The sequence below is a fragment of the Manacus candei genome, unplaced genomic scaffold, assembly GCF_025592945.1.
Source record: "Manacus candei isolate 608988 ecotype Guabito, Panama unplaced genomic scaffold, ASM2559294v1 h1tg000008l, whole genome shotgun sequence".
NCBI lineage: Eukaryota > Metazoa > Chordata > Aves > Passeriformes > Pipridae > Manacus > Manacus candei.
This window is the reverse complement of record NW_026138056.1, coordinates 16058506-16085105: the sequence shown is the minus strand read 5'-3', so window position 1 is coordinate 16085105 and position 26600 is coordinate 16058506. Positions and strand designations below refer to the sequence as shown.

Sequence of the window (26600 nt, the reverse complement as noted above, 5' to 3'; positions counted from 1 at the left end):
AGGTGACAGCTTCCATATTGACTGTCAGTTTACCTCACAGATGATGAATTGCATGCTTTTAAAGTAAATTATAAATGTATTTTTACAAGACTACATGTGATCTTGCTGAGCCAGAAAAAAAATGCAAAATGCTTATTTTCTTCAGTCCATATTGCTGTATCCAGACAGCAAGTTACAAAGCAGCTCTAGTTATAAAATTAGATAAATACAGTGCAAAAGTGGGATAGAATCACTTCCCTGACCAGCTATTTGACATGCAGTCTTCAGTGCACTTTCCTGAGATTCCTGAGATTTTCTTCTCCTGAGATTCCTGAAGTCCTAGGTAGCCTTCTAGGAAGATAATACTGCAATTCCAAAGTGGCTACCAAAAATAAGACTGAAGTTTGATGAGGCTGAACATGGTCTTATGGATTACACTATCTCAGTTACGATGTGCATGTGATAACCTTATCAGGTGTTTATCACTTAGATGATATCTGTTCCTGAAGTGCCTAACAAAACTAGGGATGACTAGCATTGAGTCACTTTCCAGTCAAATCTGTGCTTGCAGAGAAATGAAATACCAGCTTTGAAACCAGTAACAGTGGTAGCAAATGACATTCTTCAGTTTTATCTTGTACTGGTCACTTCAACTGGTTCTTTTGGAGCCAGTCCAGTTTAATATGTTTATCCATGACCTGGATGAGGGGATCAAGTGCATGCTCGGTCAGTTCGCAGACAACACCAAATTGGGCAGGAGTGTGGATCTGCTGGAGAGCAGAAAGGCTGTGCAGAGGGATCTTGATAGGCTGGATCAATGGGCCGAGGCCAATGGTATGAGGTTCAACCAGGTCAAGTGCCACGTCCTTGCACTTGAGTCACAACAAGCCCAGGCAGCACTATGGGCTGGGGAAAGAGCGGCTGGAAAGCTGCCTATCAGAAAAGGACCTCTGGGTTCTGTCTGACAGCCATCTGAACATGAGCCAGCAGTGTGCCCAGGTGGCCAAGAAGGCCAATGGCATCCTGGCCTGCATCAGCAATAGTGTGGCCAGCAGGACCAGGGCAGTGATTGTTTCCCTATACTGGGTACTGGTGAGGCTGCACCTCATTTCAGTTCTGGGCCCCTCACTATAAGAGGGACATTGAGGTGCTGGAGCATGTCCAGAGAAGGGCAGTGGAGCTGGAGAAGAGTCTGGAGCATAAATCCTACGAGGAGCAGCTGAGGGAGCTGGGGTTGTTTAGCCTGGAGAAAAGAGGGGAGACCATATTGCCCTCTACCAATTACCTGAAAGGAGGTTGTAGTAAGGTGAGGATCAGCCTCTTCTCCCAGGCAAATAGCAATAGGACAAGAGGAAATGGCCTCAACTTGCAACAGAGGAGGTTCAAGTTGGATATTAGGAAAAATTTCTACACTGAAAGAGTGGTTAAGCATTGGAACAGGCTCTAGGGAACTGGTGGGAGTCACCATCCGTGGAATTGTTCAAACAAACTTTACAATATGGTTTAGTGGGCAGGGTGGAATTAGGTCAAAGGTTAGGTGTTATGGTCTTGGAGGTCTTTTCCAACCTTTGTGGCTCTATGATTCTCAAAGTGACTTACTACAAATAACTTCTGCCAGAAGGCTTATAACTTTTTTTAATACCTTTTGTAGAATGTGTAAGACTTTAATGCCTTTCTTATATGTTGTTTCTGGTGTTAAGAATATCAAGTTTCTGGCAGGAGTGCTTTCCCCTGGTTGCATATTCCAGTCTTTAAATGACTTGAGTTTTTTAAATAAGCTTAATTATAACTACTAAAAGTATAGGGTAAATACAGCAGTAAATTATGATACAGAGTTTAACACTATTGCATAAAGTAAGGACACTCAGCTTAAGTAAATTTCATCTTCCTTTTGCTTTGTGTACATTTCAAATTAGGATATGGATGTTTAAGATCTTGTAATTGTTTTTTTTTCAAGAAAAGACTGTTTACAAACATTTCCATTCTATCTACCTAATTACAGAGTGACACTTGAAGTCCTTGATTAGTAAAAAAACCCAACTAAACAAAAACCCAGTACAGACAAAATAAATCAACTCTAGCAACTACTATACACAGGCTTTAAGAGCCATCTAGTGGGATTATTCTGCAAGTAACCCTGTAAACACTGAATAGAGCAATTCCTAATGAGCATTTTCCTTAAAAAATAAGAGGCAACCAAAAAACCAATCAAATTATTAGAATATGGTGAATTAAGAGTCACGTTAACTCAAAAGGGAGCTGAAATTTGTTTTACACACAACACTTCTTTCCATTTCCCATAACACTTGATTGTGGCTACACAATTCAATATGCATTAAAAATTTGCAAGCAGATGAACAACCAATTTGTGTCTTAACAGTAATAGTTTCCATATTGACAGACAATTTTAAGGAATGTTGCTGATGTAGTCAGATGCATTATATTTATTTTTTTTAAACACCATATCAACTTTCTTCAGCTCAAAAACATGTTTCTTTGTTGGTGCTGTTTTGTCTGACAAGAGAAGAGAAGGTACCAAGGTAGTTTAGAAGGACAGTCTTATAGCTTATGAGAGTAGAAAAACAGGGGAAAGGTTTATGAACCGAGGTAGTACTTTAGGGACCAGTGTCAATGAAAAAAGTATGCAAGTGATGTTTTCAAAAAGTAAAAAGCTTAGAACTGTATCAGTCTCACCTAAAAGGGAGATAGTAACTGTGAACTAAAGATTTGGTACAATGGGGAAGGAAGGAAGACATCATTAGACTGCTGTATTCTAAGCAAAATACATAAATAACATAGCAGAGAGGAAAATAAGATCTCACAAGGCAAGTGCCACTAGAGTATTTATGATCCTGGAATTTAAGGGAGTTTGGAATTTTATTTCACAGACGTCTTTTGAAGAGAAGTGTCAAGCTCCTGGGATCTAAGCTTACTTGTAGCAAACTTTTAAGACTTGAGTCAGGGAACCTAGACTTCCTCTACAGAAAAGCACAAGAACTACATCCTTCCAGTCCCTAAAACCCAGGAAGATGAGGTGATAGTGACTTGCATACTAATAAACAAGACGGGGGAGAGATGGCTGTGGATTAACTTGATCATTCCAACATATGCTGTATTTTTACTGTAGGTTAGACTGTTTCTTTCTTCTACTAAAAAGCAAATCAGTGAAAATTCAACTAAAGGTAAACAGTATCTTGATCAAATAATGAGCCAGCAGTAAGAAAAAATTGGTTTTAAGGGCCCCTCCTTTTTTGGGGAAAATTGCTTCCATTCTGTTAGAAGCAGTAGCACAGAACACAGGAATAACAGAGCTAAGTGAGCTGGTGAGCTGAGCCTGGTGTTGACTGTACCAAAGTGAATTTGGGAACTCTTGCTAATGCATTTGTGAAAATAGCAGCTACTGATGTGCAATAGCTGAGAGAATCTACCCTGGATACGGCGTGGCAAGATTTTCCAGTCATGCTACTGGACCTTGTTCTTTCAGAACTGATCATATACCATTACACCAAATTTATCCAGTCATACTTCAAATTGAAGCAAGGAAATGTGGTTTCAGGTAGAATCTGCCTTTTTTACATTGAGGATACTTCCACAGTACACTCAAGTCAAACAAAGCAAACAAAAAACCAAACAAAACCACAAACAAACAAAAAAGGAAAAAAGCAAAGCTCCTTTTATGCTGTCACAAAGAACTTCTGAAAAATTTGCGAATTCCAGACTGAAAAGTGCTCAGCACAGGATATGGTAATTTTTACTTGAAATGAATGCTAAAGAGCCCTTTTAAGTCAAATAATTTTATTTCAGATTACAGCAATACTAATAGTCAAACTATTTACTAAAAAGTCACTTAGAGGAATTTTTACAATTCAATTGGAAATACACGCAACATGGTTATAGCACATTCTAAAAAACCTCATAAAAACACATAGCACTTGACATATTAGTAATTACATTTAGCTAAAATGTAAATAGCATTATTCAGATGAGGATTTTTTAGGTCCTCAGGTCCTCTGTCATCTTGAAATGACAGAAGTGCCACTTAATTGTCACTACACTTGTCATAGCAAATGATAGCCCTAATCTTGAAAATTTTGCAGACTGGCAGTATAGTAAGGCAAAGTAAAGCCATGACAGTTGGCTGGCAAGGAAAGGCTATGCCTGTCATAGCAAATGATAGTCCCAATCTCAAAGATCTTGCAGACTGACACTATCTTAAGTAAGGCGAAGTAGAAGTCGTGACAGCAGCCTTCCACAGATAGGTTAACTCACAGCAGTCTCACAGTCTTTCCAGTCACAGTCAAGAAATCATCATCAGCCAAGGCACGAAGTGCTTCTTCAAACATTTCCTTCGTGACAGCCTTGAAGAAAAGAAGTAAATCAAATCAAATAAAGATGGGGTAATATTTCAAAGACAGTAAAAATTCCTTACTTTCTACCAATTTTCTTTTATTTTCTTTTCTTAAATTTTTATTTGTTCTTTTTGCAATTGGAAACCTGACCTGGAACCCTGAAGCTGAGTTTGCTAATTCAGAAGCCAGAATAAACTTAAGATAAATATTTGAGTTGAATTTGCTGTATCTGTAGAAGAACTGGCTTTCTAGTCACGCGGACAGAAAAAGTTCATGTTTCCCTTTCCCTCCATAATGTGATTTGAGGACAAGAATGTTCACTTGGAAAAACATGCTTTTAAAAATTAATGAAAAGGTAAAAACAAAGCAGGAAACTTACTGTATCAGACTGGGCTCGGAGATCATCGAAAAGCTGTTGGTACTTCAAAGACGGTGATTTACCCTTGGACTGGATAAGCTTCCTTAAGGCTTGAGCCAATTCCTCTTTCCGCTTACGAGCTGTTGCACTCATTCCTTATAAAAGGAAAGAAAATGCCTTTTAGTAATCAACTGAGGACAGGTTAAGTTACATTCTAAAAATTACAAAAGCCCAGTAACAGCCCACTGTGAAAACACAAACCTGTAGTGAGAATGGATATGTCCACAATTCCAGTCCTTGGATCAGTAGCAGACTGTTTCAGTGCTTCCCGATGGAGGCGTCTTGCTTCTTCTACATCAATTGTTTCAACTTTCTCTGAAAAGCGCACCTTGGCGTGCGCCTCTGCCAGCCGGATCAGGGACTCAAGCTGTCGAGGATATGCAGAAACCATTCCCCTGCCACTACCAATCTTCCTCATGTCCACGTATGCCTGAAAAGGAGACAGTTGTTAAATACTTCAGTAAATCTTGTTATATTCAGTCTTTTTCAGAGTCCACTTCATCTCACACCTCTTATTTCAGAACATGAACAATTCTGGTAACCCATTCCAAGTCCTGCATTTCTGCTCATGCACCTTCACAATTCTTCTGTAGTGACAGATAACCACATCACGTTACTTCTTTCTGTTAGAAAGCAATTAGGCCATGGTAACAAATCAAGTTTTGAATCACTTTTAAGAATGTAGGACTAGTCTTACATAGCAGTACTTCTGTCTGTAATGACACATTTATTTTTTTTTTCAGTAGAATTTAATGTGTTTTATGTGATGGAACCAAACCCAACACCTCTGAAAGCTAAACATGAGAGTGCAGAATGAGTTCTAATCTGATCCCTTTTTCCTTTTAAATGCTGTTGGATTTCAAAAACTTTTCAGGATCTTACAGAAAAGTTGTATGTAGATAAGAGTATACACGCTACAGAATTTCACTTCTGACCAGTCAGGAAAGACTCTGAACATTCTATTAGCAACTCCTTTACCTCAATAAGGGCTTGGCTTGCTTCTTCACTTAACCTGGGATTTACATAACTACGAGCATATGCGATGTAATCCCTCAATATTGCCATATCCATGTATTCCTCCTCCATCTTCTCTTCACTTTGGTAGTACAGTGAAACCAAATGGCGAGCAAGACGTCTGTCATAAGCTTCATCACGTGGATCCAACATCAAAAAGATCAAGTCAAATCTGAATGGGATAAGTAACCAGCATTAGTGTGCAGACCTTTTTGTCATTTAGGTAACTTGGTTTTTACAGGGGTTGACTTAACAAATACAGGTAGGAGTTACCAGATTCCTAATTCCTTCTCTAAATAAAAGCTGTTCTATTAAACTGAAAAGAAAATTTTCCATGAATTCTCAAAGTATAGAACAGCACAATGGATTTGCTTTCATCTTATGGACTTGAAATTTTTAAAGTGAGGTACATTCCGAAAAATTCAGATTCCATGTTCAAGGCTGACAGTTTTATTTTCTTAAAAACAAACCCACACACCAAAAAAGTACCCCTGCCACAAGCAAAAAATCCCCCCACATAACAAATGCACGGAACGAACTGCTACTAAAGAAACTGTCCTGAAAGGCAGCAGCAAAGATGGCACGTACCTAATTATTTTATGCATATAAAACCCCCTAAGTAAATAAATAATGTATAAATAAAAAAGCACTTGTAGTTTAGTCCTGAAGAAAATGGTTTATAATTCTGCAAACAATATATTCAACTAGCCTCAACTATAAGCAGACATGAATAATGTATTTTTAGCCAGCCAATCATTTATTTTTGTAAGATTAAATCCAGTAAGAGGTGGAATTGAGATGCTGCTCAAGCCTAGTTTCATCCAGTACATCTGCACTAAGGTACCATCTGTTGTTAAGTGGTTAAATTAAATAGCTCTTAATTGAAATCTAAGCCGTGTGTACTCGGGATATCCCGTATACTATCAGTGTACTTCAAATTTGCAGTCAGTGTGGGAATTCCTAACAAGATAAAATTGCAGAACATAGTTAAAGTTTCTGTCAGCAGACACTAAATATGGCTCCAGCAGCTATGCCCAAATGACTAGCTAGCATTGCCACTTCCCCAGCTAAGTTTACAGAGCAGTATGAAGCAGGCACAGATCTTCAGATTCTACCACCTCTGCTGCAACTTCCCTGATCATCAGTGTTTCACTTTAAAAGCTTTATGAAGCTAAGAAAAGCATCCTGAGTTTTTGTGGAAGTTATCAATACCTTAAGATTCAGAACAGCTCTTTTCTAGGAGATGATTATGAAACAATATAGAATTAAAGAGAGAGATCCTACAGATCTTCTCACCCCTGATGTTCAAAGTCAGCATGCAAAGACCAAAAAGCAGTTCCCTGGTCATACAGAAGCTGTAAGAATAGCATTTAAAATAGGTGTTACAAAAGTTTTCCACTATGCTGCAAGCAACAGAGTTGTTCTGTTCTACTATATTTAACCATTTTCACAAGAGGAAGTAAAACATCTCCTAAAAATGAGACATGCAAGGCAGGAGTTCAGTACCTTGACAACAGTGTATGAGGAAGCTGAATGTTTTCAATAGTAGTCTTTTTTGGATTCCACTGTGATTCTATAGGGTTAGCTGCTGCCAGGATAGACGTACGGGCGTTCAGTTGGCAAATAATTCCAGCCTGTCAAAATGAAAAAACACTTCTGAAACCAGCTGCATCTATGTGCCACCAAAACCTTTTTCCCCCCAACTTCATGAGATCACCAATGTTCTTAGATGGGTTCTGCAGTAAAAAACTGCACTGCAAAAACCTTTGAGTAAAGCAAGAGCAAAAGCCTCTAAGGATACTTCAGTCTGCTCTGAAAGATTTAAACAAATATTTACCTTTGCAATGGAGAGTGTCTGTTGTTCCATTACTTCATGTAGAACTGATCTTGTGCTTTCACTCATTTTGTCAAACTCATCGATGCAGCAAATGCCATTGTCACTAAGGACTAGAGCACCTGTCTGAAGAACCAGTTGCCGTGTTTCTGGATCCTTCATCACATATGCAGTAAGACCAACTGCACTTGAGCCTTTGCCAGAAGTATACTGGCCTCGAGGAACCAAGTTATACACATACTGGAGTAGCTGTGATTTGCTAGTACCAGGATCACCACAGAGAAGAATGTTGATCTCTGCACGAAAATTGCCTCTTCCTGTGTGAGTAAAATCCTTTCTTGATCCCCCAAAAAGCTGAAGCAGGATACCCTATAAAAATCAAAACATCATGTCTTGGATTTGCTCTGTTAGCTATTCAACTGTTCAACTGAAACATCTAATAAACCAAAATAGTACTAAAATTAGCACAACTCAGACATGAAACAAAACACTTGAAACTGGTTTTAGATATCTTTTAAAAGGGTTCATTCTTTATAGACATCCTCAATTCCAGTTCATTGCAAACATATAGTTAAACTGCTAGGTCCTACAAACTCAGCTTCTAATTGAAGTCTGAAATTAGATTAGTTCCAAAACTTAGGTAATCAAAAAATCTGACAAGAAATTCTGCTGACAATACAAAAGGAAGAATAGACTATTGTTTTCCCAAAGGCTATGTTTAATCTAGGACCAAAGTACTATTTCAAATCATTAGAAAAGTTCCATTTATCATTTTCTTTCCAGGCAAACTGCTTTACTGCATTCACAACATTAGAGTTCTTTTCTTGCTCATAAAGGTGTAGTCTAAGGTCTCTTATTTCATTGGACTTTACCAACACTTCCTCCTTTATATTTCCTAAAGTAAGCTTATACTTCCAGTGTTAGTAAAGAAATTAAAGTAACTACCTTCCAGTATTTTGAAAGTACTGGAATTATTAGTATAAATACATGTTTGTAATTTTATTAGCCAGAATTATCAAGAAGGATTTTTTTCCTTTTCAACTTTACTAGATTAAAATTTCATAATTTCCCAGTATTCTTTCTGCATTTTTTTTCCTCTAGCAGGATATATATGCTAGAAAGTCAATGAAATGAAGTGCTAATCAGTGACAATGATGACTGGAAACAGCAAGGAAAACTATACACTATTTCATTTAAAGCCTCTGCACAACTTCTTACAGCAGAGAAACCTTGTGGAGGCATGGAGTGAGCATTAGTTCTGTTCTCATTCACTTAAAGCAACTTGAAGCAGTCAGTAAAACATGATCAGTAATTATAAAGAACCTTCAGGTTGCAACCTAAAGAACAACCCTTGATGAAGGGTCCTCAGCTTTCCTCAACTCCACCAGTCACTAGACTTGATGTGCCTTATTAGTGTGTCAAGAAGGTATCAACAAATGGAATAATCATTACTGTATTTCCATTCCAGCAGAAAATTATAGTATGGTTTCGAATTCAACTTTCAGAAACCTGTGAACTATGATAATGTATAAATCTATAAAAAAATCCCAAAGAAATATACTTGAAAAGGATTGTTTGATGCCTGATAATGCCTTGAGACCTGCTACTAATTGCAGTTTTTGCAATGATGTTGTAGTACCTCAGTTGAACACTTTATTAAAACAGTCCATTCTTGGATACATCTAAGTAAATGTTTTGATACCCCATAATTCAATCAAATGTTATTTTAAAGCTAGTGTTCTCTTGTGAGCAAGCACTTACTATGTTACAGCTACTTATTTTTCTTTGATCATCAGTAATCTGAACATTTATGAAATGTCCAAGATGCATCCTGCAGTTAAGTTTTCCCCATTCTGTTGCCTTCCTACCTTTTCGATACCTTTCCTCTAATTAGCACTCCTTAATACCATGGAAAGAATTAAAATACACTTAGAATCAACCTCTAATCCTGACAAGACCATAATGTTTTAAGACTGCTCAAGATAACAGTTTTTTGAATTTTTAAGCTTCAGGGTATTTTTAGAACAAACAATAATTACAAATATACTCACATACAAAATACTGACATACAAATGCATGTCCTACAAGAGAAAAATAAATTCTTTTACCTTTTTGATATCTTCATGCTCATAGATACTTGGAGCCAATGCTAAAGAAAGTCTCTCGTATATGTCTGCTTTTTTAGAAAGCTCTTTGAGAATTTTCACACGTTCCTCTGTAAACATTTTTTGCTCCGTTTCCTCGTCGACACCATGCAGGCGTTTTGAATCTGTCTTGCGATAGTGTATGACATCAATGTGGGTCTTATACACGGACTGTACACTGCTGACACGTGGATTAACTCGAATTGGGACTGCCCGGTAGATACCTAAAACAATTTTTAATCGCAGCATTAGATATGGAGAAATGTGATAATCCTGACCCCAACAAATTTTATAAGTTCCCTTGAAGAGTACAGGTTTTCAAAACAGCCTAAATACTTTGGTCAGTTTATTTCTCAGTATAAGTCATACAGAAGGCAGTGGAACATATTTAAGTCATCTAGACCCTGTATTTGCGGGTACATGTATGTGTTTAACATCCGTATCAAAAGCGTTCTCAACAATAAAAACACTTAAGCATTTTTTGAAAGAAAATTAAGGCTTGATGCATTCAAAATTCCTGTTCCAGTGTCTAGTCAGCCTTTTCCCCGTTTTGAAGGGTTTTTTAGCAGCTTTCTAATACATCTCGAGCAGCTAGCAGTACAGCAGTTCTTTTAAAGCAAAGTGGTTTATAAAATGTGGTTGCAGTATCACAAGACCTACTCTACATTATCACTCTCCTGACTGCAGACACTGTTTAAGATACTGCCTCTTCTTCACCTACAGTTTCAGAATGACTGAATCATCAAGGTCAGACAAGCTGGAGACTGTCTAATACAACCATGGACTCAAACTGGAGTCAGCTGGAACAGGTGCCAAAGGCTGTGTCCAGTCAGATTTTCGGTACCTTTAAGGATGGAGACTCCACACAGCCTCTCTAGGCAATGCGTGCCACGGCGTGACCACCCAAACAGTAAAAAAGTTCTTATTTTTAACTTTTTTAACTGGAATTTCCTGTATTTCACCTTGTGCCCTCTGCATGCCATGGGGCATCGCTAATAAGAGTGTGGCTTTGCCTTCTTGACACTACTACCCCCCCACCCACACCAATTAGGTACTTAAAAACACACTGCTAAAATCCCTGAGCCTTCTGTTCTCCACGCTGAGCAGTCCCAGCTTTCTCAGCCTTTCCGTGTATGACAGAGGTTCCTGTCATGATCACAGCCCTTTGCGAATTCACTCCTGTATGTTCATGTCTCCCTTGCACTAGGAGACCCTACAGCTGGACCCAGTACTCCCCCAACCTGCTGACAATACTCCTAATGCAGCCCAGGAGGCTCTTGGGACCACAGCCATGTGGTCTATCCAGCACTGCTTCCTTCCAGTTTTGCTTCTGTCTACAAGTTTGCTGACGGTGCACCACAACACTGTCCCAGTTAGAAAAAGTTTCCAGGATTATTACTCTATCACCTTCCCCAGAGGTCAAGATGAGGCTGACTGACTTGCAGTTCCCCCGGTCTCCTCTTTACTCTAGGGAGTGACACTGGCTTTTTTCCAGGATCTCAGCCAGTCATCATGACTTTTCAAAGATTGAGTGGCCTTACAAAGAAAGTCTCCAGCTCCCAGCTCTTGCAGGTACATCCCATCAGGTCCCTTTAGAGATAATTATGATCAGTGAAAAAGAAAGATGCAAATACTCAAACCAAATTTTACCTGTGACATTAACTCTGTCACCTGGCTGCACTTTATCAACAAGGTCATTGTGAGCAAACAGCACAACTGTATGCGGGGTCTGCCCAGCTGGCATATCTTCAGGAGACTCCTGCAGTTTGATCTAGCAAAAGAAAAAGAAAAACCACTTAAGTTTCAGTTTCAAAAACCCGAAGCTTTTCCACAGAGCAGACCAAAGATTTTTGTATTAGCACAGTCTTCAGCATCATTTGAATGAGGAACATTGCTGAAGACCAACATATCCCCACCCAAACCGCAAAACTGATTACTGATTAAAAGACATGATGAAAATGAGAATTCTGCTGATTGCTGGTGTGGCTAAAATGCTGTTACATACAAGGCTCATCTAGTCTAGATAAAAAGGGACATATTATATATAAAGGGGCTTCCATGTACAAACATTAAGAAGTGTACATACTTCTTTTCATCCTTTTAATGCATTTCTTCTCCAAAGCAGATTTACCATTTTACTAAGTTTTTTCACCCACTTTCATGTTCCAAAACACTTTCGCTTTCCAAAACATTCAGTCACAAGATACATAATTAATACTACTGATGATTTTAGGAGAGTGGAGGAGGAAAAAAAAAAAAACCAGTTTCATTTAGCCACTACTAAGCCAACATACCATCTGTTTGTCAGAGAACATGGATCGATTGTGAATCAATGCCATACTGTGCGTTGTGTTACAGTTCTTGCACACTGATGGTTCAGCGATCCTGCCACGATCGATTTCTACTCTGGTGGTGAAAGCGCAAACCTGGCATTTAAAGAATGCTTCCTGCATCTCAGGAATTAACTGAGAGCTTCTGATGACCATGCCACTGATGGTGATGAGTTGATCAATGTCTACAAAATTATAGAGACTCTTGTCATGACTTCGTACTCCTAAAATTTAAATAACCTTCAAAATTTCATGTTAGATTAGTTTTTAGACAGGAGGTAGACATTCAGTTAGCTACTTGTATTTTGTTTCAGAAAAAGCAAAAAGAATCATAAATGCATAGTACAAATATACAGGAGTATTTACACAAAAGAAAGAATTCTTTGCAGTGGCAGAACTAAGAACTTGAGTAGCTGATGATAGGAAAGATTCCCTTTATGAATAGATCATTCTGCATATGGGCTCTAAAGTATTTGTTTCTGAAACAGACATATAAACAGAAGACACTGGTCTGCATGGACCACAAGTAGTTTTATATGGTGTTAATGTAATTCTAGGCTAGCATTCATTAAGAATATATAAATCTTTTAAGATCCTTTTCTGACATGGTAAGCAAAGAGTTTACCTTCAGGGTTTAGACTTCTCATATTCCTAGTCTTCAATGCATTATATGGCCTTACTTGAATTTGATGTTCTAGTATTGAATCAGGGTAACGATCAAAAAATATCTCATTGGCAGCCATGTCAAATGTTGGGATAACTTCCTGTATAAAATTGTTAAAAACAGTTAAGCTTACAAATTAAAAAAAAATAACCACAGAGTGAAGTAATTTTGCATAAAGCATTTAATGTGCTGCTGATCAGCCACAAATTACTAAAAAGTTACGCCATCTGAGCATTTTCCTATGTAACAGAAAACTTGCTGTTCAGATTTATTCATTTACTTCAGTATTGCAAGGGGAAGGAGGGAAGCACAAGACTAGATATTGCAGATCACTGGTTAACTTTGCATGCATGAGGCACCCACTGTATCCATGATCAACTACTATGATACGAGACATTCTATATTAAGTAAAATAAAGAAGCCACTGAGATGGCACCGAACATACAAAGTACACATTGCATTTTAACAAACATATTAAGTCCCAAAAATATGAAAGGGCCACTTGAAAGCCAGAAAACAAGTGCACTACTTCACCTGAGGGTAGCAGATCAGTTGCCTGTAGAGATTTTCATCAAATGATCTTAGATGATCACAGTTTACGTTCAGGAATGGTTCCCCAACAATATTAATCTACAAGGGAGTTTAGAAATCTTTAGCTCAATGGCATGCAAGACTGAAAAAGAAAAGTTAGATTTCAGTGCCTTACAAGTACCTCTTGAAGTCGCTGCATATAGCGTGGCTCATTAAGATCCAAGCCAATGTCTTCATCCTCTTTATCTAGTGGATCGATAAAGCGCTGAAGAAATCTCTAAATGTTAGGGGTAACAGGGAGACAGATAGGAAAGATAAGCAGAATAAGTAGTACAAACGCTTACTTTGTATCAGATTCAACTAATGTTTAAGTCAAACTAGCTTCTTATTTAAAAAAAAAGAAAAGCAGGTCGTTAACCTACCTGGAATTTTTCTTTGCATGAGGCTACATTAACATCGGTTCCCCAAATAACAAGCCTTTGTCCAAGAGATTGCTTGGTTGCCACTATATCCTCAGCCAGCTGCATGGAAACAAATTGAGCATACGCAAATATGGGTAAATCTTTAAAAAGAAGTTGTCAGATACAAGATCTGAGACATATACCTACCCCGTCCGAGTGTAAATCAACTTGTCTGGCTTTACGGGCAGACCCAAGATCTGGCCTCTGCCTAACGGGAGTTCCTCGGACACCGCTTCGTGGAGTACCCTCTACCCTGGAGCTGGGTGTGCCGTAAGTCAAAGGGGAACTGATATCGAAGTCAAGAGGAATAGCTATAAAGGGAAGTGTTTTGTAATGATTATCAAGACATATTACACTGAGACAAGACTAAAATTCAGCCTCTGCATTTGTCTCATAGTTCTTTTAAGTCTACTGTCATAAAGTGAGTGGCATCAATTCCGGTGTTTTGTCAAAACAATAAAGGTGTTGCAAGTCTATCTAGAACTTCTCTTTGCATTAACATCTCAAAGATCCCAAGTGCTAGTAAAGCTTCACTAGAAAACTTTTGAGCAGTACTGCAATTTAAAACTACATTGGTGTTCAAGCACAAAAACATACAGTATTTTAGATGAAACACATTTTTCAGTATTTTGGAGGCTGTAAAGCAAGTGACACAATTAAAAGCTACTGGAATTGAAAACGATCCTATATATAAAAGCAAGTAAAGCTTTTTATGCCTAGCAACCTACTTCTTTCTGCAGTAATAACTTTATTACTTCTAGAAATACATGAGAGAAAAAAATTAAGGTATAATCGCCGATACATACTCCCATGATAACTGGAAGCTACAATAGCGATCTGCACCCCTGACGCTGACTGAGCTTCTGTAGTGTCTAATACGCTAAAGTCAAATGAGAAACTTCAGACAACACTAATTTTCTCCTCAAGTATTTTCCAGCCAGGTCCATTCTGTGTACCAGCTCGCCACAGAGCAGCGCAGGCAGCTCCCAGGCTGCATCACGGCGGCCAGCCCAGCCCCGGAGCGGCCCCAGCACAGCCCCGGAGCGGCCCCAGCACAGCCCCGGAGCGGCCCCAGCCCGGCCCCAGCCCAGCGTACCGGAGTGGCGGAACTGAGGGGGGCTGGAGAACAGCGCGTCGGCGGCGCCGGGGCTCTGCACGTCGGCGGCCGGCGACGTGGGCAGGGGCTGCAGGTCCCCGGTGGAGGTGGAGTCGTCCGCCCGACGCTTCTGGGAAGGAGGAGAGCGAACATCTTGCGCTGCAAGACACAAGCGGACCCGGGGCCGGCATTACAATGGCCGGGCCGCCGGACCAGGGGGACCGAAGCGGAGGCGCCGGGAAAACACTCCCGGGGCGCGGCGGGCAGCCCGCTCCCCGCGGCCCCCGCCCCGCCAGCCCCTTCCCACCGCTTACGAGTCGGGGGGTTGCTGCCCCGGCCGCGCTTGCCGCGGCGGCGGCTGGGGGTGGAGGCCGGAGACGACATGGCGCTGCTGCGGCTCCCGCGGCGGTCCTACCTGCGGGGAGTCGGTGAGAAGGATGAGCGCGGCGGGCGCCCCGCCACCCGCGGAGCCCCGATCCCAGACCGACGGGTTTCCCTCCCTGTCCCTCCCTCGCCGGCAGCGCCCCCCGCCCAGCGCCCCCTCACACCTCAGCGGGCACAGAGACACCGAGACCCTCCGCGACGAAGCCTGCGGCGCGCGCGGCTCTCGCGGGCTTTCTGGCCAATGGCGAGGCGCGATCGCAACAGGAGCACCCAACGGAGGCAGAAAGGGGGGATGCGGACGGGAGAAGGAAAGGAGGAAGGAGATAAACCCTCCGAACCCGCGAGGTGAGGGCCGCGCCTTGCTTGACCTGCCACAGTAGAGAGAGAAGTATAAGGCAGGATACTATTTGTGCTACGATATGGAGGCTGCCCTCAGGACTGCCACATCGCCCACCCCCCTCAGTCCAGAGTGGAACTGCCCGCACCGGGCCGAATTTCGCGGCAAAACTTGCGCTGCAGGGAGGCGTGGGGAGGTCGGAGCGGCCCATTTTGAGCAGAGGGGGAACCACCACTGTATCCGATATTACCCTATCCCGTTCTGGGCTCCTCAGTACGAGGGACAGGGAGCTCCTGGAGCGGATCCAGCGGAGGGCGACTGAGATACTTAAGGGACTGTACTATCTCTCTTACGAGGAAAGGCTGAGGGAGCTGGGCCTGTTCAGCCTTGAGAAGAAATGACTTGAGAGGTGTCAAGAGGGTGGAGCCAGGCCATTCTCGGTGGTGCCAAGCAGTAGGATAAGGCAACGGGCAGAAACTGATGCACATGAAGTTCCACCTGGATATGAGGAGGAACTTGTTTATTGTGTGAGATACTGTGCACTGCAACAGACTGCCCAGAGAGGTTGTGGAGTTTCCCTCCCTGGAGATCCTCAACAACTGTCTAGACACAATCCTATGCTTTGGGATAACCCTGCTTGAGCAGAGGGGTTGGACCAGATGACCCACTGTGGTCTCTCCCAGCCTTACCCATTCTGTGGTGTTAAATGTGCGTGTCCTGAGTCCATCCTGCGACGAGATACACAAAGATGCCCCGAAACGCCCTTCCCTGCCACCACCCCTCATTCCTCCCTCCCGGAATGCTCTAGCTGAGGATTCTCAGCAGTCCGTGTCCCCCCTCTTGGCTGCGTTGGATGCTCCCGGGGGCGGGTCCCTCCCGCCCGCTTCCGCGCCGCGCTCCGGGAGCTGCGGGGTCGGCATGGCCGGGGTGCGGCAGTGCCTGCTCCAGCTGCACCGCTGCCTGCAGCCCGGCGATGCCCTGCACGGGTACAGCCTGCTCCGCAGCCTGGCCGAGACCTGCCTCACCAGCCTGGACAGCGGCGAGCAGGGTGCGCCCGCGGGCCCGACCCCTCGGGGGGTGGTGGCGAGGGGGTTTGAGTGGGGCTTGGGTCCGCGCTGGAGTCGGACAGCGAGTGCTCGGCTTGGGGGGCTCGGTGGTGCCGGGGACACACGCACCGGGGCGGCGGAACTGCGGGGCGGCCACGGCGCTTCACTCCACACTTCGTGTTACTGCTGTGGCAAAAAAGGTGTATTCCGAGGGAGGGACGGTGTCTTGCCCCAGATAACTATTTACCCGAGTAAAAGCACTTCATGCGCGCCCCTCTCTGAGCTGCCCCCAGGTCGGCTTCCCCTCGGCCCCTAGCAGGGGCAGGCTCAAGTGCGAGGGCGCTGGCACAAGCCCTGGACCCGAGGCCATGGGGAGGTCGGTGACACTCACACTGTGTTGCGGTTTTTTTGGTGACAACCATCAGTCGTGCCCGAGGCGTTAAGGCACCTGCAGCCCCCGGGGATGGGCGGGGTGTTGTGCAGCCCTCCCTGCCCCAGCAAGGAAACCAGCCACTTGATGCTTCCTTTGTTCTGTAGCGCTGCACCTGTCCCTGGTGTTCTCCCAAGAGCATGGCTTACTCGTCTTTATCCACAGATCCCTCAGCATCGAGGAGGTGAGTTGGTAAACTTTAATTGTTAAAGCAGTGTTGAGATAGTGCTAAGTGAATATTATATGCTTTAATTTTTTTGTTTTGTTTTAAACTGTCAGTTTCGAGATTGCAGGGAAGAAGCGTTGAAGTTTCTTTGCGTCTTTATGGAAAAAGCTGGTGACAAAGTTCATCCCTATGCCTGTAATATTAAGGTAGGTAAAGGAAAGTTGTTTCATAAAGGCCTTTGCCAGGTGGTTGAAACAATTCAGGTGGGGCTCATACCATAAGAGATTCCTAGCTATCTTACCCACTTCCCATCTCTACTGTTCTTGTTAGACCTGAAATAACTTGGTTGACATGAAGTGTAATTCATACCACAGAAAAGTGTGGAATTGTTTCTTTAGTTATACACTTAATTTTATTAACTTTTTTTAATAGAACTTAATAGGTGTTGAGTCTGAAAATTACTTATTGACATTGAAAGTAATAGTTACAACTTTTAATTTATACAAACTAAGCTTGTTTCTAGAGATGGTGGTTAATTTTAAATATCAATTTTTAAAAATTTCTCCTGCAAAGTTGTTATGCAGAAATTAGTGGTAATTACAATAACTCTAAAAATGAGGTTCATTGAGTCTGGAGTGCTGAAGAGCTCTGCATTGCTTCGCACAGAAATGCTTGACCGCACCTCTGAAGTTTCTGATCTCAAATTAATAGCTACTTACTGTAAGAAATGACAGTACATTAGAGGGGGAGAATGTACTACGTTTGCCTTTTACTTCAGAAACTGCAATTTCTTTGCTGGAGTTGGGATTTGTTATTATGTCAGACAGTGCTGCAATGTTGTCAGTCAGGCCACTTTGGGGACTAGATACTGTTTTAGTCTTTTTTAAAGAACCACGAACTTGTGAGGAGCAGATACTTTAGAGAGGTAGATGAATATGCGTTATCTTCGAATTTCCTTCTTTACTTAGAAGTAATTTAATCTCCATTTTCTTTCCTATGTAGCAAACTTGTCTTAGTGTCTATACAAAAGAGAGAACAGCAAAATGTAAAGTCGCAGCACTGGAACTTCTGATGAAGGTAAAATGCATTTTTTAAACCTCTCTTGTTTCTAGAAAACAGTAGAAAATCTGTTGTATTGCTACAGTTATCCTATATCATGCAGAAAATCCGTAATCTGCAGTAGCAAGAGAATAGCGATAGTGTAATATTTAGATGTTAGAAAGAGATATGCCTTAACAGCGGATTGTCTTCAGTATTCTCCAGTAGGTTGCTTAGGATGTAAGCGCATCATTCCTTCATCTGCTAGAGCAAGACACAGTTGTTTTGAGGGGAGTTGCAGATCTCTCAGTTAATTACAGTTATTTAAGGAGAAATTTTGCAGTTCAATTGTATTCTTACTTTAAAATATGTATTATATGTAATATTTTAATATATTAGAGTACGTGAAAGGTGTGGAGAAGACAGACTTTTTTTTTAGAAGTTTAGTTACTGCGTAATTTTACAATGTGCTTCCTTGGAATGCATTAGACCCTTGTTTTGCAAATGCTTTTGCTCTTACTTAGTTTTGTTTATGAGAAAAAACCCATCCCTTCTGAGTTATTCGGAGTCAGTTCTGTGAATTTGATTGGCTTTATACCAGCGGGGAGATAAATACAGTATGATAAAAGATATTGCAGACTTGCTAAGCCTGTGCTCTTGTGGGGTGCATGTGTGTATATATATATATATATATATATATATATATAAAAATAAAAATAAATTATATTTTAAAGTTAAAAATTTTGTGTTTATGCATATTTAGGAAGGTAGTTTATTGTTAAAGTAGATTTCGTACTGTTAATCTTACCTGGCTCGATCACCTTAAATCTCTTTCATTGACTAGCATACTTGCATACTTAAGCTGAAGGAACGTGTATGAACTGTATTTTTATTTAGACCAAGTAGTATTGTGTTAGTGATATTAATGCTTCTCCTGAATTTTCTTTTTTTCCTTTTTTTTTCTATCTTAGTTGCTCCAAAGTTTACGATGTTCCTGTCTGATGGAAGAAATGAAGGTTGGGGAGATATTTAATAAATTTTATGGGGAGCTTGGTACAAAAAGTAAAATTCCTGATACAGGTAGGCTTTAGTTTTTCTGTCAGTTTTCTGAGTTTTATTTACATTCAGTTTTTGTTGGATTATACCCCATGGAAATGTATAGTTGTTATTCCCATGGCAAGTGTGTTTAAAAATGTAAAAAGGTAGTAGTGAAATTTGTTCAGGTCTTCTGATCATGGCCAAGGAGTTAGCTGCTTCTTAGCAGACCTGTATATATGTATGACCTAACATTAGTAAGAAATCACATAGTTGCATTCAGTGGTGGCAGTTCATACTGAATTTAAGCATAGTTTGGGGTTAGGATTCCCAGCAAAAACTATTTTCATGTCTTTCCTATTATAATTAGATCCTGAATGCCTAAATCCTGAAAGTAATTCCAGCTTTCTTGTCAGTAACCAACTTAGCTTAGTTAGATTCTTAGATTTAATTTTTTTCCCGGGTTCAGTGCTAACCTGGTGTAGCTGAACCTTTGAAGTTACTCTTGTGCCTGGTTTATAAGTATACACACAGACACATACCCTTATAACTTTGAGCCTTAAGAGTAGTGCTGGTTCCTCCAGTGGGTGCTCTTAGCAAAAGCAGAGACTGCCCGTTCCTGTAGAAGTTCATGTCAACTCCAGCTCAGTTGCTCAGGGTGCTGGACAGCCAGCTGAGGGAACTGGGGTTGTTTAGCCTGAAGAAAAGGAAGCTCAGGGAGGACCTTATCACTCTACAACTATCTGAATGGAGGTTGTAGGAAGGTAGGGGTCGGTCTCTTCTTCCAGGCAACTAACGGGAGGACAAGAGGAAATGGCCGTGAGTTGCACCACAGGAGGTTTAGATTGGATATTGGGAAAAATTAATTCACAGAAGGGGTGGTCAGGCATTGGAACAGGCTGCCCAGGGAAGTGGTGGAGTCACCATCCCTGGAGATGTTTGAAAGATATGGAGATGTGGTGTTTAGGGACACGGTTTAGTGGTAGGTTTGGCAGTGCTGGGTTAATGGTTGGACTTCATGATCTTAGAGGGACATTGCCACCTAAATGTTTGTATGACTCTAAAACTCTTTGTAACCATGTTCTAACCCTGGCCTGCCTTGTCCTCGAAGCTGCAGTTTTAGTGTGATAGTTCCTGCATTGGTCACCCCTAATGTGAACTCATGATTTCCCGCCTTGCCTAATTATGTTATTTATGATCTTGGGCAGACTACTATGAGCTCTAGTTTGATTGTCTTGGCTAGTTACAGCTGAAATCTTGACACAAAACTTGCTGTGCCTATGTAGAATCCTTCAGTCTGATTTCAAGCCTAGAAACTTCTGCTTGCTATTGGCCTTAACCCCATGGTACTTAAAAGTCACAGTAAAACTTCAAGGCCAGCAGCAGACTTGGATTAGTAGCAAATGCTTCCTCGGTGGATATGGCCTTTATTAATCAGTTTTCTGAGCTATGTTTAAAAATAGTAGATGTGTTTAACTTATTGATGGGAGAGGAGGATACATCTCACAGTGTAGTGTGTATATATAGGTATGTATATGTATGTATGTATGTTGTAATGACCTGTCTTTACCGCACAAAAATCTTCAATTAAACCATCAGGGATGGTTTCCTCATAGTTGCAAGTTACGTAGGAATTTTGAGGGAAATGTCAGAGTAATTATTTTAGTAATTAATAATTATAAATTACTTTCTAGTACTGGAGAAGATTTATGAACTTTTGGGAGTTTTGGGAGAAGTCCAGCCTAGTGACATGATTAACAACTCTGATAAACTGTTCCGAGCTTATTTGGGAGAGCTTAAAACACAGGTATGACTGGATTTTCTTTTCAGACTCTTGCATTGCTTTGGGTTTTTTTCCTGTACGTTGGAATACTGTTGTAATATATGATATACTGTCGTACGCTAGTACAATTTGTGGGGATTTTACTGGACAGTCAAACATGCTTTCTCAAGGACTGTTAAAGTTTGTAGTTTCTGGTTCTGAGGAGCTTTCAAAGTAAAATTTCAAGGCCATCAGTGACAACAAGTTAACCAGTTTACTGTGAGAAAAGATGGCACGTGGTGATCATTCCCAAAGAAATGTTATATTGCCATGCATTGATAGTTTCTGATTTGTTCTCTACTAACTACAAAGTCCTTGCACATGAGGTAAATTTCACAGTTTTGCTGAACTTTACTTTCTACTATTGTGGAGTTTTTAGTACTTTTAAGACATTAGTGCGTGTTATCTACGTTTTGCTATGGTTGGTCTTGGTGGAACATATTACATGCTTTTCAAAGGATTTCTTATGCTTCCTTCCAAATGATATGAAACTTCTGGGTAGGAGATGTTTCTGTGGTGTTGTGTTTGTAGAGTTGGGTGCTCATAAAGTTATTTTATCTGTACTTCTTGGTGTAAATTAATATTAGCTTGAGGATATTTTTTTTTATTTTGTTTTCAGATGACGTCTGCTACAAGGGGACCCAAGCTACCTGTTGTAGCAGGATGTCTGAGGGGACTGGTTGCACTCATGTGCAACTTCACCAAATCTGTGGACGAAGGTATGTTCTTTTTCTGTAAGAAAGACAGTTACACGTTTTGTTACAGTTGTACAGACAGTTATACTTTTAATTGCTATACAGCCAAAAAGTAACACCATTTCTCAGTGTAAATACCAAGTGAAAATTTTCCTGCTGGTAGATGTTTTATGCACAATACGGGGTCCCTGTTGTTGTAGGAAGTGGAATTCTATACATTAAATGTTTGCAGTGCTATTTTCTGACCAGATATTGGGCAGCCTTGAGAGGCACACTGAAGCTGGAATGCAGTTTTTACATAAAGATGTGTTTCTGTTACAAGAGACATGTCTGTTATAATATGGGTATTCAAAAAATTAATTAATAGAGATGCACAATTTTTTATCAAATTTAAGGAGCGTTTCAGGAATGTCTCTTAAAATGAGTTATGTAAGGCTTTCCAATATTGCTTCTTCATACCAAGCTTTGGATAAAAATATCTTTGTCTTCACTCTACTTCTTGTATGTCAATAGTGCAATACTCACTATTGGATTGTTTCACAGATCCTCAGACTGCAAAGGAGATTTTTGATTTTGCAATGAAAGCAATCAACCCACAGGTAAATCTGCCATGTGCTAATTGTTCAGCATAAATGAATTAGCCCTGATGAAGAGTAAATCATATATGACAAACCTTTTCTGATATTACAGGTTGATCAGAGGCGATACGCAGTACCTCTAGGTAAGACTGTAAATTATTTCAATTTGTGCTGAGGTGGATACATGCAATGGTGTCTTCTGTCTGGAATTGTTTATTCCTTACTGGCTCTGTTCAGGTGGCTCTAGTATTCAATCTCCTAAGCTGGTCGCAGAGGAACACCAGAGTACTTTAAGTTGAAATTTGAAGAGTTTAACAAGAGGTTAAACTAGGCAAGGTCTCATCAGCTTATAAATAGCACCATTGCACTTGGTGCCATTTGCCCCTCTGGAGTAATACAAAACTGTGATATGAGAAAGGAATCACGGTAGGAGTAGAAATAAGAGGAGTATGGGTAATTAGAAGAAAAGAAGAGACAGGGGATTGGGTTAAAACTAAAAATAGGAAGAAAAATTTCACTGGAAGAAGGAGAAAAAGAGTGGGGAAAAAAATTTGGAAGAAGATTAGAAATTGGCCTGTGAAATGTGAGTGACTTATGCAGAAATTGCAAAAGCGTAAGGTTTGAGTACTAGGCCCATGGTAACTGTGAATAGTAAAACTCCCTTTAAAGATAGTCTGCCCCCCAATTAATTCATTAAGGATCTTGAAATTTCATTTATGCTTGTATTTGGGGTAGTGAAATTACCTGTAATCTGAATTCCTTATTTATCTGCATCACAGTTTGGCAGAGGAGCGGACTTGTGCAGATGTCCTTACAACAGAAACCACATCCTTCTGAATTGTGCAATCAAGTATTATTATTTATAACCAATAAAATCCCTTTATTGTCACTGTTAATGTAAATTACTTCAGAACACAGCTGTACTTTGCATAATGGTGTAGAGGATTTTGGAGAGTTGTTTTTATGCTTAAATTCTTAATGTTTGGATACTGATACTGTAGTGGCTAGAGGAATACGTTTTATATCCTCCAGCCATTTTGGTTGTAGCTACCTGAAATCCTATCATGGACTTTATAGCCTGTGCTGGTTTTGTAAAGGAGAATGTAAGTCTGGTTTTTAATGAGAATTGTTTTTAAATTGCAGCTGGTTTACAGCTGTTCAGCTGGCATGCTGCTCAGTTTGGTGCCTTGCTCCTGGACAACTATGTCTCCCTCTATGAAGTGATGTGTAAATGGTGTGGCCACACGCATCAGGAACTGAAGAAAGCCAGTCATTCTGCACTGGATTCGTTCCTCAATCAGGTGTTGTAACTTCACTGGGATCTCTGAGTCTAAAGCAAACTCAAATTTGTTTAAGTAGTGGGAATATTTGGTGCTCGAAAGTTCAACAATCTGTCTAATAAATAATTATTTTGTTTGAAGTGCTTTGTGCTACAAGATCTTGTAAGACTTACTGTACATTTTTGTGAGTTTTTGTAATATTTCTGGAAGTGCTGAAATGTTTGTATCTGCTTTACAGATTTCTTTAATGGTAGCTAAAGATGCAGAGCTACACAAGGACAAATTGCAGTTCTTCATGGAGCAGTTCTACGGAATCATCAGAAGAATGGATTCGAGCAGCAAAGAATTGTCCATTGCCATTCGTGGATATGGGCTTTTTGCAGCAGTATGTGCAGAAAAGTTATTCTGATGAAGGAGCTTACTGAATGTACTTGAAGTTAGGATTCACAGACATTCTTTCACGATTTTACACAGCTCATTTAGTAGGGAATGCTGCTGTTTCTGGACAAAGTGTTGAGCTTAGTTAACGACATTTTAAAATACTTTGTGGTTGAAAGTTACTGGGACACATACTGAATTTAGTGGGAGCACTTAGCAGTGAGGGTTATAGTTACTTCTTGTGCACAATTTCTGAAGTGGAAAAACAGGAGCTTCCTGTACAGCTGTCACAAAACTTAAGGATGTGCTTAATTGCTTAGGTACAGACAATACTTCTTTATCTCTATCTGCTTTTAAATGATAGAATCCAGGCCAGCTTTGCTCTGAAAGTAGTTCAGATGTTTCCTACAGAGCAGGAATCAGTCAAATAGCCAAACTGCGCTGCTGGCTGCAGGACACTAGGAGGCAGTTTGTGAAACACCCATAAATTAAAAAAAAAAACCCAACAAAACACAAACCCAATCGAAGAACAACAAACAAAACCACGCTTACATACATATGTAGAGGGCAGGTATGTTTGTCAGAGAGCACCATTAGGAACCAACTTCCAATTTTTGTCAATAGTCAGTTGAAATGGGAATATAACGATGAAGTCAGAATTCGATAAAGGAAGGGTGGTATTCATGTACCTGCGACCTCTGTACTTGATGGTGGTACCCCAACTTTCATATAACATTTTTCTGGACACTTTTTTTTTCTCTCTCAAAGCAAAAATTATGTTAAATAATCTCAAGTATTATTTAGAGAAGGTTAGGAAATATGATGAAATGACTGGTTACTGGCTGAATCCTTTCTATTTTACTACCTTTTGAGCAGAATACGTTTGTTTTGTAGAATTTTTCATGTGCTTTGTTCAAACCTAGTCTTCCTCTTCTGTGATATGAGATAGAAAGGAATTGAGTTCAAGGTATTGTTTCCAGAAAAAATGAAGAAGTTCAAATGGCTGAGTTGACAGAACCCTATTCAAAAAACCTATTACTGAACTAAAGAATTTAAAATTGCATAATGTAAAAACAATCATAGAATAATACTGCAATTTTTAACAAATTTAATACTCCAATACCTATAAATCTTTAATATGTTAAGACTCACTAATAGTTGCTAGCGTGTTTAGGTTAAGTCTTGGCCAAGCATCGGATACTAGGTTGTGAGGAAGCAGAGTCTTGGTGCTACTGCAAACAGTGACTGTGTCACTAAACTTGTGTTCAAGCTTGATTCAGTTTCAAGGCAGAATATTTCTTTTATTGTCTAATTGCTAAAATAATCTTGAAGTTCTACAAGTGATAAATGGATAGCCTTAACTTTGTCAGCATGTTTTTAGACAGACTAGATTCAACCTTTAAGCTAACTCACATATTTGGCTGTTACCTAAATCAGTCCATTCTTTTTCCATGGTAAATTCCCTAGCACAGTTCTTGCTTGTAACCTGGTTCCTTTCCACAAAGGCTGCTTTTTGAGCTAGCTCATGCTGTGATTTACAAATCATTCTATAGAAATGTGTAAGCTTTATTACATACCTTCTAATATTGTTTGGGATGCTTTCGACTTATCCATTAGTTAGGAGTTGTCTTTAGCCTCTGTAGAAACCCTATAACAATGAAAGTTCAGAATTTTGACTGCTGGGTTAAATGTTAAATAGTAGTAGCCCATCAATGATAATTGGTTAAGCCACATTAAGGTAAGCCACTTACTACTTAAGTGCATCTAGTTCAAAATATAAGTAAGTATTAGCATCCATAATGCTGTATTTAAGGTATTTACAGCCAAGCTTCAGGTATTTCATGCTGAATTTGAAATTCTAGTCACTGGACGTTCAAATACTTTTACGGTAAATTGCACTGCATTAGTGAACTATTATTTTAGTTCTTTGCAAGTACAGTGTTGCTCATATGTGTAGCAAGTAGAATAAAGTTAATTTATTCAGATGTGTTGAGTTCCTGGAAAAATTTAAAATATTGTTCTTACTGTGGTTCAGGAAAGACTTGACTGGGTTTTTTGGTGCTACAGCATATATTTGCTGAATCAATATTTTATTTCCTCTCTATAAGCCCTGTAAAGCTATACATTCTAAGGATGTGGACAACATGTATGTGGAGCTCCTTCAGCGTTGTAAGCAAATGTACCTCACTGAAGCAGAAACAGTAGATGACCATCTGTATCAGCTACCAAGTTTCCTCCAATCCATTGCAAGTGTGATATTCCATATAGATACAGTAAGTGGAGTGTTTAAAGTACTTGTCAATTCCTTTATGCAATTACAGTTCTATAAGGAGATAGTAGCTGTGAGCTTACCTACAGTAAAAGGTGTTTCTTTATCTGAAATGCAGTGACTTTTATCCCCTAGAGTATGGGAAGAATATCAGGAGAATACTTTATTGGATTTTATTTGAATAAAGAAAATGCACCAAATATACTAAATAAAATGCGACAGTGCATTGTAATGAAAAACATGATAACCAAATATGAATACGTTTTTTTTATTTTAGGCTATTTATTTGAACATAGCCATACCCTTTATGTGTTTATTCCAC

At 40.2% G+C, this 26600-nt stretch overlaps 2 protein-coding genes across 3 annotated transcripts in view; one reads left to right on the top strand and one right to left on the bottom strand.

The window, feature by feature from the left end:
• Window positions 1-3757: 3757 nt before the first annotated feature.
• MCM4 (minichromosome maintenance complex component 4) lies at window positions 3758-15551 on the bottom strand. The gene is made up of 17 exons (XM_051769697.1): window positions 15369-15551; window positions 15135-15235; window positions 14821-14979; window positions 13872-14035; window positions 13686-13784; window positions 13445-13540; window positions 13267-13362; window positions 12694-12832; window positions 12033-12253; window positions 11389-11509; window positions 9703-9962; window positions 7598-7963; window positions 7267-7394; window positions 5725-5932; window positions 4948-5176; window positions 4708-4841; window positions 3758-4337 (listed from the first exon to the last, which is right to left on the bottom strand). Exons 2-17 carry the CDS (start codon window positions 15202-15204, stop codon window positions 4245-4247), a joined length of 2583 nt encoding a protein of 860 aa, XP_051625657.1. The 5' UTR covers window positions 15205-15235; window positions 15369-15551; the 3' UTR covers window positions 3758-4244.
• A 380-nt stretch (window positions 15552-15931) lies between these two features.
• Window positions 15932-26600, top strand: part of PRKDC (protein kinase, DNA-activated, catalytic subunit) — an 84547-nt gene continuing 73878 nt past the window's right edge. The window contains exons 1-12 of one of the 2 annotated variants that reach the window (XM_051769619.1): window positions 15932-16589; window positions 17125-17201; window positions 17297-17389; window positions 18186-18260; window positions 19193-19301; window positions 20951-21063; window positions 21698-21797; window positions 22317-22372; window positions 22464-22494; window positions 23495-23652; window positions 23870-24016; window positions 26118-26282. In XM_051769619.1, the coding sequence (XP_051625579.1) occupies window positions 16460-16589; window positions 17125-17201; window positions 17297-17389; window positions 18186-18260; window positions 19193-19301; window positions 20951-21063; window positions 21698-21797; window positions 22317-22372; window positions 22464-22494; window positions 23495-23652; window positions 23870-24016; window positions 26118-26282 (1254 nt within the window). In that variant the 5' untranslated portion in view covers window positions 15932-16459. The remainder of the gene's footprint in view (window positions 16590-17124; window positions 17202-17296; window positions 17390-18185; window positions 18261-19192; window positions 19302-20950; window positions 21064-21697; window positions 21798-22316; window positions 22373-22463; window positions 22495-23494; window positions 23653-23869; window positions 24017-26117; window positions 26283-26600) is intronic. The other variant, XM_051769611.1, reaches the window with a different exon arrangement.